This window comes from Venturia canescens, chromosome 1 (assembly GCF_019457755.1).
Source record: "Venturia canescens isolate UGA chromosome 1, ASM1945775v1, whole genome shotgun sequence".
In the NCBI taxonomy this organism is placed as follows: Eukaryota; Metazoa; Arthropoda; class Insecta; order Hymenoptera; family Ichneumonidae; genus Venturia; species Venturia canescens.
Window position 1 is genome coordinate 14,031,287 of NC_057421.1, and position 14,580 is coordinate 14,045,866.

The window sequence follows — 14,580 nt, forward strand, 5'->3', positions numbered from 1 at the left end:
TTTATGAAGAAAATAATGATAAATTTAATTACATTGGGACACTGTAACGTTCTGTTGGTATCGCTTTCGCGCGCCGGCGCTTGCTTTTTAATTAGTTTATCTTCGCGCCACAACAGCGTAACGCGACGTATTTCTCTCGCTCTTTCTCTCTCGGTATAAATTTCATTACTTTTCATCGTGGTTGTTTGTTGATCGGGAGAGGGAAGAGCGAGTGAGAGATTGCGGGGGCGTGGCGCCGGACGAACTCATCGTCAACGTCGAGCCCGCGACGTCGATCTTGAAGATGAAAGAGAACTGTGGGAAGTTTAATCTTTGAGATGGGACATGCAACGATTTTTCGGGCACTTCAAATCGAAGAAATGAAGTAAATAAGATCGAAAGGTCGAGTCACGTGCTTGGGAAATGAAACATAACAGAGCAGAGCTTTTTAAGGTCGATCATGCCCGTATGATCGCATTTTATGGGTGTCTAATTCGGGTCGATTTTTACTTCCCAATTAAGGATATTATCACTCTAAATTAATGTCAGAGTTATTAATTCGACATTGTAAATACATTTTTTCAACTTATTTTTTGGCGATTTAAATTAAAAGCTATTAATTAATCGGGAATCCATCACTGACTGAAGCCCAAGTTTCATACGTTCCTGGCTAAAGTACTATAGTTTTTTATGTTAAAAATCGCTTCAGAGAGCGCAAAGAGAAAACACAAAGAGAAATGAATCAAGAAAAAAGTGTTAATAAAAAGACAAACGGCCCAAGCCAAGAAAAAACAAAATGCCGAAATAAGCAAATGTGAGGTTACGAGTGCTCATTACCAATTCCGTTCAATCTTTAACGTGATATATCTTTATTATTATTAATCGTCTCGAATTTTTCCCAGACCTTTGTTCATATTTCAACACGTGTATCTCAATAACCAATAAGACGAACCGTTTAAAATTTGATATGCGTGTCAGTCGACAAACCGTTTAAACTCTGTATAAATTTCAAGCTTTCTTAAGAAAATCGTTTCGTGCATGAACTACTTTAAGCATCGACGAATGAGAGCCATCGTTGAAGTACTGACAAGCAACATTCTATTTTTTCTGTCGTACTATCCTCGTAGAAAATAACTCGAAAATGGTGTGCAGTAAAGTCGAAGTTACGATCATACTAATCGTGGCTAATTCTTCCAAGTCTACGAAGAATCGTTGTAATCCCGTTCTAATGCTTTTGTGCCTTTCCCCCTAAATCTAATTCCACACGTGTGACAACATGCCCGGTGGAATGTCGAGAAAAAGCAAATGTAAACGGTGGATGAGTCCCCGGTCATTCACCCCGAAGAGCCCCATCCGGCAATGCCCAAAGCGTCGGGCACTCTCCTCTCCCCTTTCGACAACGTCTCTGGCCCCTGTGCACCGAACATTTTTTCGAGAGTACGAATTATTTCCATAGGGGTGTTGAAAGGGGGCGAGAAAATCGAGCCAACTTCGAGGGACACTCGTGCTCAATTATTCTCCAAGAAAATTATTGTGAAAATATGAATTTAAAAAGTCAGCAACTAGACCGGACGTAGCATCGTTAGAACGCGAGATACTTGGCATCAACTCGTTTTGTGAATACCAAAAGAATTTTATTTACTTTTATTATGATCGAGTTAGCGTTAAGCTCACGGAACGTATTTTAAAAATTTCTATGAATCTCAATGAGAAAAACTTGAAATACGATACTACGAATATATTGAAGCGTTAAAAATTCGATGCATCTGAATAAAGCAAACTTCAGCATCGTAAACAATGAATATTGAAGAAGCGTAGGTGGCAACGGGTACGAGCAATTCAAAGTGGAGACAGAGCGCGTGTGTTTTCGATTGGTAAAGCCTCAGCCACGATTTGCTGTATCAAGTAACTCGCTTTTTCACTGTTACTAATTTCGATTGCTCGTTTCAGAATATATTTTCGCTTAGCAAAAGTGTCTCGTTAGCTCGCCCTCGCCCTTGTGCATGTTTTAAAATTGATCACGGATGGCTGCGGGAATATGAGGGAACAGGCAAGTCTGAGAGAGCGCGAGAGAAAGAGAGACGAAATTACAACGACGAGCAACGTTGACCAAGCTCATTCTGTCTACGTCTCTCCCCTTCTCTTCTCATCTCGTACTCTCACTCCGCTGTCGCTCCTCTGACAATCAATAGCTGAGCAGGCCAAGCGAACGCTCGAACAGGCGTAAATTCAGAGAGAAACGGAGAGCGAGCTCATGAGAGGCTAACAGCAGCGGCAGCAGCAGCAGCAGCAGCAGCAATGGCACGTTGTGCCGCCGCCCCGGTCCGTTGCTTGGTCCGCCGGTGCTGTGCAAGCGATAAGGACCTCGCCGTGGAGCAGAGCCATCGAAGCTATAGTGTAGTAGCGAGGGGTGGCAACGTTGCTAGAGCGAAATATACATACACACGTATCTCCGAGAGAGATCGTGAGACAAAGACAGAGAAGACTGAATTTCGGGTCCCGGTGTGCATCGGGGAGAGCCGCAACGTAGCCAGGGCGCCCGCAGTTGACCTAAACGATACACCTCAACGGTACGATGCCTGTACAGGCCCCGTCAAAATAACTCACACACTTCCAATTCCATGCTTAACGAAGTTAAATCAATTCCAAACAAATTCAAACCGAATATAATGAAAAAAAAATAAACTTTGTTTTTTCTTTTTTTTTTAAAGAGATTAAATTACGTTTTGCAAATACACCAAACAACGTTATCCTCAAAATACTATTGAAACTCTTATTATTTCGTCATTTACTCTTACCATAAGATGACAGCTCTTTCAGTTGTCAAGGCATCGAGATGAAATTCGATATTTATATGCAACCAATGAACCCACAGACAGACGTGACATGAAAAACAAAAAAAAACATCTTTTGAGACACAAGTTCACTTTTTGGACGAAAGAAACTAATATTCTAACAAACCTCTTGAAAATTATTGACATTTCATAAAATCACGAAGTTTCCACTCTTACATATTTTAACGTAGATCATGCCCGAAGCATTGTATTTTATGGGTGTCTAAGTTGGATCGATTTTCACTTCCTAATCAAAGATATATAATCACTTTAAATCCATGTCAGAGTTATTAATTCGAAATTGTAAATACATTTTTTCAACTCATCTTTTGGCGATTGTAATTACAAGCCATTAATTAATCGGGGATCCCCATCACTGACTCAATCCGAAATTTCATTCGTCACTGACGAAAATACTGTAGCTTTTTATGTTTAAAATCGCGTTAGAGAACCCAAAGAGTAAACACAAAGGCAAATGGATCAAGAAAAAAGTATGAATAAAAAGACAGAAAGCTATGATAGGAATGGCCCAAGCCAAGAAGAAACAAAATGCCGAAATAAACAAATGTGAAGTTATACGAGGGCTCGTTATCAATTTCGTTCAATCTTTAAGGTAATATATCTTTATTATTATTAAGACAATCGTCTCGAATTTTTTCCAGACCTTCGGTATGTTATTCATTGTTATTGTGTACGCTTTTCATAAACTTCGTAAGAAGCCTTCATTCGTTATATAGAAAGGTAAACGATTTTTTACGCATAGTCCCTATAACCCTGTGTATTTTTTTTTTTTTTTTCATATTTCAATAACCAATAAGAAGAACTCATTAAAATTTGATGTGTGTCAGTCGACTACCCATTTAAAGTCTGTCAAACTTTCAAGACTTTCTTAAGAAAATCGTTTCGTGCATGAATTACTTTAAAGAATCGCGTACAATGAATAATCGACGCGGAATGTACACGCAGGCATGAGACATGAACATTTGTACGATTGAACGACGATGAAAACACAAATTTAAGTTCAATGCGATTTTCTTCGTTTTCCGATATCGTCCGGTATACTTAGTTCAATAGTCAGGAATTTCTTTAAATTTTTTTTCGAATTGCGTTAATTTTCCATTCTCATGGACCTCTGCGTCGACGACGAGCGAAGTGTCCTCGTCGAATTTTCAAGGAAATGGAAAATGCCAGTCTTTGCTTCTTGGGATCAAAACTTTGTAGAAAATGTTGATAAAAAGGGATAATAAAAGAATGTAAAATAGTATATTTTTCTCGTAAGTCAGTGGCAACTAATTGAATTGAGAAAAAATGTCGAAGTTTCATGAGCCTCGATTGCTTTCGTTGCACGTCGGCGATGAAAATAATTCCATATTCCTCCGCGGATAAGCTCAGGACCAAATTTGCACGAATTGTATTTTGCAGTCAGGATCATAGAGAGACGCGCGAGTGTGCGCGTACATATACACGGTGATCTATGAACGTGAATGCGGATGGGGACCTGGGGAAGACCCATAGACACGCCTGGAGATTTCCCATGTGACCGTAACGAGTCCGTCACACGCGAAGAGTTTTCGTCCCCCTCGATGTGTGCCTCTCTCGTTTTGGGCAGCAACCGCGGTGACGCGAGAACATTCGAGTTGAACGGATCGTTCCTCAATTCATATTTATCGAATATTAGATCGACGCGCGTACGAACTGCCATTAGGTCCTTCCACTAAATTAATTTTATGGCTCGTTCGTCGTGCCTCGTGGAAGGTCAAAAATCTCTGAATCTCCAAATTCGAGTACTTTTCTTTTTTTCTTTTTTTTTTTCATTTCTTGAAAATTATTACCCTCACGGAATTAGAGCTCGGGCATGAAAGCGATTCGAGATAGAAAAGGTCAAAGTTTCCCCATAAACAAGCGGGGGAAATGCTTCGATTCGAAGTGGTTAAAAAAACATTAAATTCTCCAAAGGCCGTTCACGTTTTTGACTGTTACCCCTCACAAAGAAGCATATCGACGCTCTTTCGTTGCATTATTCACAGATATTGATGCGTCCAAGGCTACGATAAGTAAACGCATAGCCGTGATCGCGTCTTCCTTAAACGTCCTCTTGCTCGCCCGTTCTCTGTGTCATCGTAACCGGAGACGACAAAAAGACGAGCGCGAAAAAGGAATGCGGTGCGCTAAAGGAGTCAGAAGTGGAGAATCTTTGATGACGATTTTATCAGGCTTTTTTTTACTCTCTCGTTCTTTTTGAAACTTGGCATCTGAACAGGATCATTCTTTAGTAAGGAAATGAAATTTCATGGATTAGTGTTGTCGCACTCGAAATACACGTGGATTAAAAATTCTGCTAATTTTTATTTTATCGAATGTTGCATCTCCATTCAATTATTTTATTCACCAAGGAATTTATAGAAAACGACGCTCAAGTTTACAACGCTGGAGTCCAACGAAATTAATGAAAATAACATTTGTAAACCAACGATGTTTTATTTTATTAGAATTGAAGAATTACTGAAATTGTTGGAGGGTTTTTTAAAATCATTTCGTTCGACTCCCACGCTGCAAACTTCAGCGTCACAATAGAAATCCTCTGTTACCGAAGTATTCGAAGAGCGAAATTTTGTAAATATTTCATTTTTTTTTTATTTCTTTGTTTTTTCATTTTTTTAAACGATCTCTATAAAAATCAATAAAATACAATCACGATGATTATAGTTATTATAATTTTTCTAAATTCGTATTACAAAACGATCATATTATGACGTCGAAATTCCACAGTTCCACAGCCCAACGTTTTATTTAATTGCGTTTTTTCCAATACCGAATTTTTCAATGCCAAAAGACAAAATAAAATGAGAAAAGCAACCTCGGAGCGCATGATACTGAATGAAGGCCTTTCAACAATTCGATTTCATAGAGAATTTTGTATTCAACTATTTTTCAAAATGGCTAGGATCAGGTCGCTGTGGGACGAGTATACCGTGGAACGAGCAACGAGGACAAGGCGAGCAACGCCGGTGCTATCCTATATATGTAACGTGCGCTTTTACAGAGTTTTGTACTGCGAATAGAACTACATGTACTTGGATATGACAAACGGTATAGGCTGAGCTCGAAACGTTAAGTGGATACGGCGACCGAGAAACCGGATGACCTGACGACGCTGCGTTATTCAACTTTTTCAAGTTTTCTTCAACAATGCATCATCACGTCAGTCTCCATTTTTGTGAATTTCCTTTAAGGGTTATGAGCAGTGTAAACGTTGGAATTTTAAGTGTTTTATGATTTTTTTTTATAAATAAAAATTGGTTGTTGGCGCCCTCGAATCGGCGTTGACAGCAAATCTCAAACATGGAACATCTCAGGACAAAAAACCGAAAAGATTCTTAAAATATATGCTATTAGCTATCGCGTGACGTAGAGATTTTCAAAATATTGTTTAGAAAAACAAATGGCGACCATTTTAAGAAAAAAATCACAATTTTTGTAGATTTCCCAGTAGAAAATTATTAATAAAAGAAAGAATGCAATAAATGCAATTTGAATCAAATCGCTGCCATTTTCAACAGACCGTTGTACAAAAATATACAATTAAAAAATTTTTTAAAATTTTTTCAGTACTTTTGAGTACGTTGAAGAAGTTTACAAGACTTTATGTAAATCCATCCAACCAATGTTTATTTATAAAAGGAACAAAAAACACCCGAAATTCCAACGTTTACACAGTTCATAGCCCTTAAGAATTTAAATACTAACTTTGAAAATGAATTCTGAGGTCTTTTGCGTGGGAATGAACGCAGCGATTTCCGCCGAATGATTTCAATTTTTTTTAACAACTCGTGCCACTCGATCGAGCCAATATTCATAAAATTGCAAAGCCATTTAATCAAGAGACACGACAGCTGCTCGAAACCGACTTATTTCGTTCTAATGGGACGAATTTTTTTATTTTTCTTTTCAAATTCATTTGAACTCGGGAAATGCGTATTTTTCAAGTTCCCCGAAAGTTAATCTTACTTTTGAGAAAATCTTCACAACTTTTTCTTATTTGTAGCAGCATTTCTGGTCCACTTAAATCATAAAACGTTGAAAATCGTGACTCGTGAACAAAGTATCGGAGCGAACTCGACTAAACATTCGACCGCTTTACGTTTGATCCACTGTCGCTAAATTCACATCGATTTTTTCAGCTCGTGAAAAAGAAGAATTTATTATTTATTAGTACGATTAATAGCTTACCATGAGGCCAGCTTCCACGCTGGGCAATAAAGTGAGCTTGCTGCCATCTTCGAGACGATTTTCCCTGAGTGTGCCGTCGCGCAGCTGCCTAAAACAGAAAAGTAAAACAAAACTTCTCAATATATCAATTCCAGTGATGTAAATTTCGAGTGTTTTCAGTTTCATGCTCTCCATGGAGGAAAGAGCGCGCGTAAATTTGTCATGCCGTGAAATGCGATGCTTTCAAGTGCAGTACGAGATCACCACGAGCCTGGAGTCGCCAAGGAGTGCACGCGGCTGACAAAAAAAACATGTACAGAGTCAATTCGTACGCTTTAATTGAACGGTTTCGAATAGAGCGACACCGACGAATGCATTTTCAGATGTCACGAAACTTTTCTTTTTTTCTGCTGCCAGAATTTTCAATGGCAGTGATAAAATTAGTGGAACGATTATTTAAACCTTTTGTTTTTTTTAATCTCGTATACGAATTAATAAGCATCGTTGAAAAAATGGCATCGAAAATCTACAGAAGAAATAAACGCGAACGAGTTACGCATATCATTTAGCAAAAAGCGTAAAACTACTCCACAGGAACCCCCATATGTTTCTCCATGGTATCCACGATTCTGGGGTTTGTCTGAGATTGAAAAATCAAAGAGAGTTTTGATGTGTGAGGAGCGGTGGCTATCGCCTGAACTAAACTCATATAGAAATATTCAATATTGAAGGATTTTCGCGCTGTGAAAGATTTTAGACAATTGGAATTTTGTGTTTCGCAATTTTAGTTTTACACCGAATCTACCGGAGATATCAGAGTTAAAAAATTTTACCATATGGAATTGAAATGCCAATAAATAAAGCCGTCCAATTTCAAAAGTCTATGTTTTTATTCATTGCTGCAAAAAAATTGCGAAAAACTCCAAAAATCCGACTGCCACGCGGGGTGACCCCCTTAAAAACACGATTTTTCATCTTTGGTTACCAGAGGCTTCCACAACTTGGCACAGAACTCATTTCACCGCGAGTTTGCTCATGATTCTTCCCGACTTGGTGCCTTCAAACCCTCACATTTGTTTAATCGCTCCGCAGCCTTAATAAAACAGCTTTTAGACTGCTGCAATAGCAGTTTTTGTAATTATGGAAAATAAGGACGAAGAATGTGAACTTTTCAAAGAAAAAGGGTGATCGCAACGTTTTTATTTCCGTAATCGAGATTTTACCGTGAAATTTAATAGAAATCCTGAAAATTTGTTAATAAAATTCGAGCGTTTGGATATTCGCTGATGTTTCTCATACACATTCCAAGCACAGCAGCGAATGCTTTAATCGGTCGTTCGATCACGAAACGACACGTGCAACGACGTTTTATCGCTGACGTTGTTTTGTCACGAAGAAAACCCGCAGATAATCGTACACAAAAGCGATATAAATATTTTTTTCTTATTCCTCGTCAACGGCTTTCACGAACAATTAATATAGAGCGGCACAAAGGCACAGCCATGCCACTATAATGTCACTTTCAGTATTATTATTGCTTTTATTCAAGTTCGAGTGACCTCGCACGTGCCGTGTTGTTTTGACTCGTTGTTTATTCTTGAGTGCGAGTGAAAAATGTTTGAGAAATCCCACTGTGCAGGCTCGGTCGCACAAAAGTGCCAATCAACGATTCGAACTGTCAATATCACAGCGCGAAAAAATTCTATCGAAAATGGGGAATGGAGATTTTATTCAAATCTCATACAATCGCGAAAGACGATTTTTTATGATGAAAACTTGATGGAAATTTGAAATGAAGAATATCAATAAAATCGAAGGTCCAAAGTGTATTCGATGGGGGGGAAAAAACATCCACGCTGTGACTTTTGCAATGCGGGGTACTACACGTTTCTTTGAAAACTTTTTCCCATTAATCCTGAGATCGTAATGAACCAGTAGAATTTTAATTTTAATTTTGTAAGACCGAAAAATGTCTTAAAAACTAATTTTTATTTTGATTTTGAATTTTCGCGCTGAAACGCTAACCGCCATGCTGTTCCGGTTTGTGACGTCGCTCCGTTGGTAAACAATGCGACTGCGAAAGACCAAGTAACAATAATAATTTATAATGTATATCATTGGTCTCTTGTGCCTGAATGCAATAAAACACGCTACAAAAATTGTGGATTTATCGCTGCCATCAACGTATTCATCATTGGTGGATTTTTACTTTCTGCTTTCACAAACCCGTCTTCCATGATGCGATTTTAATAAAATAAATGATAAAAGTCCACAAACGCGACAATAACTTGTAAAATTTCAAAATAACAGAGCACACGATAAAAATCTAGATTGTTTACTATCGGAGTGACGTCACGTTGGCCGATGGCGTTTTAAACATTTGTAAAACAGTTGAAAAAAAAAACAATTTTTGAGATGAAGTTATAAAATTTACGTTGCATTTTTATGAATAAATGTTGACGTTTCTCGTTTACTTTTTACGAAATCTATCATAAACATGCACCTTTATATTTTTTCTTACAATCTCTTTGTTTCGTGATCGTCGCAAATTACTGTTATTTTTTTTGTCCCTACAATTTTTTCCTGCTATCGCAGTCCTTGTCTTTCTACGTTTACGTGTAGCCCGTTGAATGGACAAATGAAACCCCCACAAATATATTCTCCCAGGTACATCGCGATAAATGCAAACTGCAAGGTTATTCCGGAACGTCCTTAGAGTTAAATTAATAGGAAAAAAGTCGGCCTGGGAGTGCAATTTAATACGCGTGTAAAGTGTGTCACGACGAGGCATGCACGTTGAATTTGGCATTGTTCGCAAGGGCGGTGATTATTTTCATTTTTATTTTTCGAATCTTTATCAACGCAATTTTTATAGCATTTTTTTTGGGAATTTTGGTCAAGACAGAAAGATGAAAATTCGTTCGATTTTGCGCAATCGAAACATTTGCAAACGGATATGCGCTGCCGACGTTCGAACCGCCGAGCAAACTTCGCCAGTCAACTTATGAAAACCACGGAACAAAAGCAGAGAAGTGCAAAAATAGTAAAATAATCTGGTTAGACAACGGTGGACTCGAAAACGCTCGAACGTTGGCAGCCCATGTGCGGGTGACGTACGTGTGTGTTCACATAAAAGTGTTTGGAACCGTGGTAAGGTCACGGGGCGATAGAATCGAAGAATATTGAAGACGGAACGAGAGAAACTGCGAGAGCTCGAACAAAGTCTGGCTTTTGCCGGGGATGAGTGATCTCCGAGTCGATACGAGCGTGTCCGGTAAGTCAATCCAGTGCGCCAATTGCTGGAAAGCAAAATGGCGGGGACTGATCAATTTAACGGTTAACTAAACGCGTTTTACGCCCTTTCGTAATCACCGATGTGTATAAATACACAGCTCGAATGAAACTCTTCGAGCAACTTGGACTCGATCGTCCGTGAGAAAACGAAATTCGATAGCCCTTCTCAATATACTGTCATTGAAAAAAAAGTAGAAAAACACAAAGCTTCTGGCTATCTAGTTTTGTCTTCGTTTCATCGTCGCGGCCATTGAAGACGCGTCTGGCTTTAAAAGAGGAAGAAAAGAAATCAGCGTCCAAGGTAACACGAGAATTATCCAGTAGCTTGTGCGCGTGCCTTTTGTTTAACGCTTCGAACAGATTCTCCTCACTTTATAATATTCCGTGGGCTTGAACGTTCTTTCGGGAAAAAACAGGTAATCCGCATTTGCGAAGAAAATCCCGTCACTGGCGAACACGCGGCGATATAAATTCTCGTTTTTATTTACCGAATGTGAAAAAAGTCTGAACTCAGATAAAATCCGACGTTCGCTCGATCTCACGATCTGCGAAACACAATTTCGTGTTTTCTTTTTTTCGCATTGTTTCATCTTTTTTCCTTTGTATTCAATTGAGTAACGGTGCAATTTGGCTGATCGTCGCGCTTCTTGACAGTCGATTCGAATCTAAAGATTAAATCTTGCAGCGTCGAACTGCACCGAGTCAATTATCTTACAACTCCTTAATTGACTTTCCAATTTATCACAAATTACCGGCACTCCTAATCGCTGTTTATCAAGCTTTTTCGATCTGTTGAAATGTGAACGCACTTATCATACAAGATAAATCGTTATCTTCCGCCAATAACAATCACGTAACGAAATAAACGCGAAAAAAATAAAAGAACAAAAAAAGTACCGAAACGACGAAAACGCGTGTCGCGCTCGAACAATATTTCATCCTCATCTACCCCGGCGTCCATCTTTGCAAAAGTTTATCCGGTACCGAGCGAGTCAAAAGAAAAACTGTTGCGCGACCGCTGCGACTAGCGTAGTCGGCAAGTCGGCTCAGTATGTTTGGAGTGCTTAACCTCCAAAGTTCGGACGGATTCAGTTATTCCGAAGCTCGTAAGAATTCCACAGATTTCCCAAAATCGTACAAACCTCCTTTGAACATTATTTTTTTTAACAACCATAAATAAAACCGCATTAAGGGGTCGTGTTGAGTCTGAAAGTCTTTTTCCAAATTCCCTCGATCAAGGAATTCGAGGACTTGAAATAGTGCCCGTGATTTTGTTGATGCCGATGACTGCGCTCACATTTTCATTAGTTTTTGTTTCTTATTATCGAGTGAGACTTCTCAGAGATACTTCGAGGCGAATCGAACGCGATGTACGAGCAGCACAGTAGCGAGAATGAGATGAAGCACGAACGCGAGGTTCTTGTATTATCCAGTGAATCCATGGCAGAGTACGAACTCGTACGAACGTACGGGCACATTATTCGCGTATATCGTAGCATAATCTCGCTCTGGAAGGCACGGGGAGCTACATAACACGACCCAAGGGCAACTTAGGGCGAGTTACGTCCCTTCGTTTGTCAATAGTCGGTACAGGGGAGTGTATACGTGTATGGGAAAGGAATCCTGCGCTCCGACACACCGCGCGTTCACTCGATCGACCACGAGAGCGCTTGACGCCCCAAGGCATGTACAGAGACAGACCTTTCTGCTGTTAGGGGCCATTGCGCGATGAGGCCTTCACTTTCGGAATCGATCTTCGGGCGAAAAAAGGTACAAATATAAAGTAATACACATTTACATGTAAACGCGTGCGTGTCTTTGTCCCTCTCTCTCTTAATATCTTTCTGGGTGGGAGTGTGAGAGAAAAAAGAAAGGACGGAGGGAGTTGAAACGAGATGGATATGGCCGAGTCTCCTGTGTGCTCTCGGATCGCTTCCCCCGAGTCTCTCACCTATCCACATGAGCCCTGGGCTAATCAGTCACGGTTTCCCAAATCTCCACTCCCCTCTCCACCGGGCTCTCTCTCCCTCTTCTTTTCTATCTGGTCTCTTTCCCCGCGGTGAATACGCTTTTGAATAATGCAGCGGTTCTTTCTCATCGAATAGAAATCAATGAAAGGGACGCTTGAATAATTCGGAAGAAAAAACCAAGTAGTTTGGAGATTTGGATGACGCTCGTCGTTCTTCGGCGCTACGGAGTGGGCCTTCAGACGTTCACCTGTGCAGAGTCAAGTATTCGGTCAGTTTTTCGTCTCGTGGGCGCGTAACAAAATGAGATAACGCTCCTCAACCCCATGGATATATTTTTTTAGCCTCAAATATTTTGCTGCCGAGATGTAACTGACGAAATTAGCAGCCCTGGAGATAACGGCATTTGTACAAAGATATAAAAATATCTCTCGTTATCTCGCTTCGACCGTATACCAGAATATTTGGTTTCTTTTGTATTTATACCTGCGAGAGAGAAAGGCGCGATAATCTTTCTACGCCTACGATCGTGTCGATAACGCTCCAGAGACGAATTTTACGCATAGCTGCTACGCCAGCATCTCTTCAGAATGCTCTCCCTTATCTCGAGAGATATAGAAACGAGTTAAGCGAGGGGGCAAAGAGATCGAGAGAGGGGGAAGTGGAAACAGATAGATCGGGCGTTACCCGCTTCAACGGATTAGTCATCGAGCCTCTGTGTGTGTGTGTGTGTGTTCATATTAAAGTGTGCGAAGGGTTCGAAAGGATAATTATTGAACCGATATAGCGAAAATGGTATCGAGAAAGCACGATTGAGAATTGACTCAACGATTGTTCCGCAGTAAATAAAAACACGGACTCTCGAAAGTAACTTGGATTGACCAAAACTGAGAAAATTTGCAAGAAATTTATTCTTCGCATGGACAGAGAAAATAATGGAGCGTCCGTTAATGAAACGTCCCTGGATCAATGCCGGGAGGAATTGAGGACCAATACGTGGCGCACTTGCTGAAATAGTGGACAACAAAAAACGTGTGGATGAAGAAAAAATGGAAGCGGATGGGAAAAAATGCATTCAGCTGCGAAGTTGCGTCGTGACGCGTTTAGGACGTGACAGTGAGTCTCGTCGTCGCAGCTCTCGAGGTGTCATTGTCATAGATCTCGAGTCGGCCATTGCGCTGTGCTCGTGCGCGTGTGTGTGTGCGGTTAATAAAGGTGGAGAAACAAAATCCAAAAAAAAAATAAGGAGAAAAAAATGAATTAAAAAAGGGAAAGAAGGAGAAGAAAAAAAACAAGAAGCACGACAAAAAATGCCACGAAGAAACAGCGGACTGTGGATAAAAGACGGGAGAGAGGTAGGAAGCTGACGAAGAAACTATGCGAGAGACGATAAAACAAAAGTGTGATAGTATGGCCGGAGTAGTTAGTCGTATTATAACAGCGCTGTACACGTTAGACGCGTTGCTCGGCTCTCGTACCAAGTTTATATATACCTGCGGATATACTGTCGTTTTCCTTAGCAACGCCTCCACCGTGCGTCCCTACTCGCATACGGATTAACTGTACACATAACAACGCACACACAAAGAGAGAGAGAGAGAGCGAGACGAGGACAGGCCAAAGAAAGCCATAAACGGTGTGTCGACTATAACTATATGTAAGCCGTGTTTACACACCACGTTTGCGAGCGGTACAAGAGGGACAACATCGCGCACACAGACGCACGTTCCTCCTGCTGGCTGGCTCCCTCGCTTATTCACGCATTCACAAAATATCTGTGGATGAAATAAGTAGCGTGGTATGGAATCGAAGACGCTTTGAAAAACGTGCAGGTGTTCTGAGAAAAGATTTTTTATAGCGTATTGACTCGCTCTCTCTCTCTCTCTCTCTCTCTGGTTCTTTCTTTTGTATCGGGGGAGACTCATTTCGATGTACGGAGTTGTGAAAAAGTAAGAGAAGCGGTACATTCTATTTTCGAGACTCGTAAAAGTAGGCCGTCAATGTCGATAAGTTCCTCCTGCCTTGATGCGCGTATACCGCATTTTTTTTCGTACCCCTCTCATGCGCTTTTTACACGCGTAATTCGCTCGTCGCGATGCGCCTATGCAACCCGGGCATTCGCCAAATAACAGGACCCGAAGGGGAGGAGAAAAAAATAAGAAAAAAGAGAGGGGAAGAAACCGCAGGAGAAACGCGACTGCGGGATCTTTGTTCCATGGGAGGGGTCCTTCCTACTGCCACATTGTAACACGTATTTTATATTCGCGCGTACACGCGTGTGCATACGCGGGACACAT

At 40.4% G+C, this 14,580-nt stretch overlaps 1 protein-coding gene across 3 annotated transcripts in view; it reads right to left on the minus strand.

Moving 5' to 3' along the window:
* Positions 1 to 14,580, minus strand: part of LOC122419210 (midnolin homolog) — a 35,084-nt gene that overhangs the window by 10,272 nt on the left and 10,232 nt on the right. For 2 of the 3 annotated variants that reach the window (XM_043433577.1, XM_043433591.1), the window contains exons 2-3: positions 7,044 to 7,131; positions 2,778 to 2,792 (exon numbers count right to left, since the gene is read on the minus strand). In XM_043433577.1, coding sequence (XP_043289512.1) covers positions 2,778 to 2,792; positions 7,044 to 7,131 — 103 coding nt within the window. The remainder of the gene's footprint in view (positions 1 to 2,777; positions 2,793 to 7,043; positions 7,132 to 14,580) is intronic. The other variant, XM_043433582.1, reaches the window with a different exon arrangement.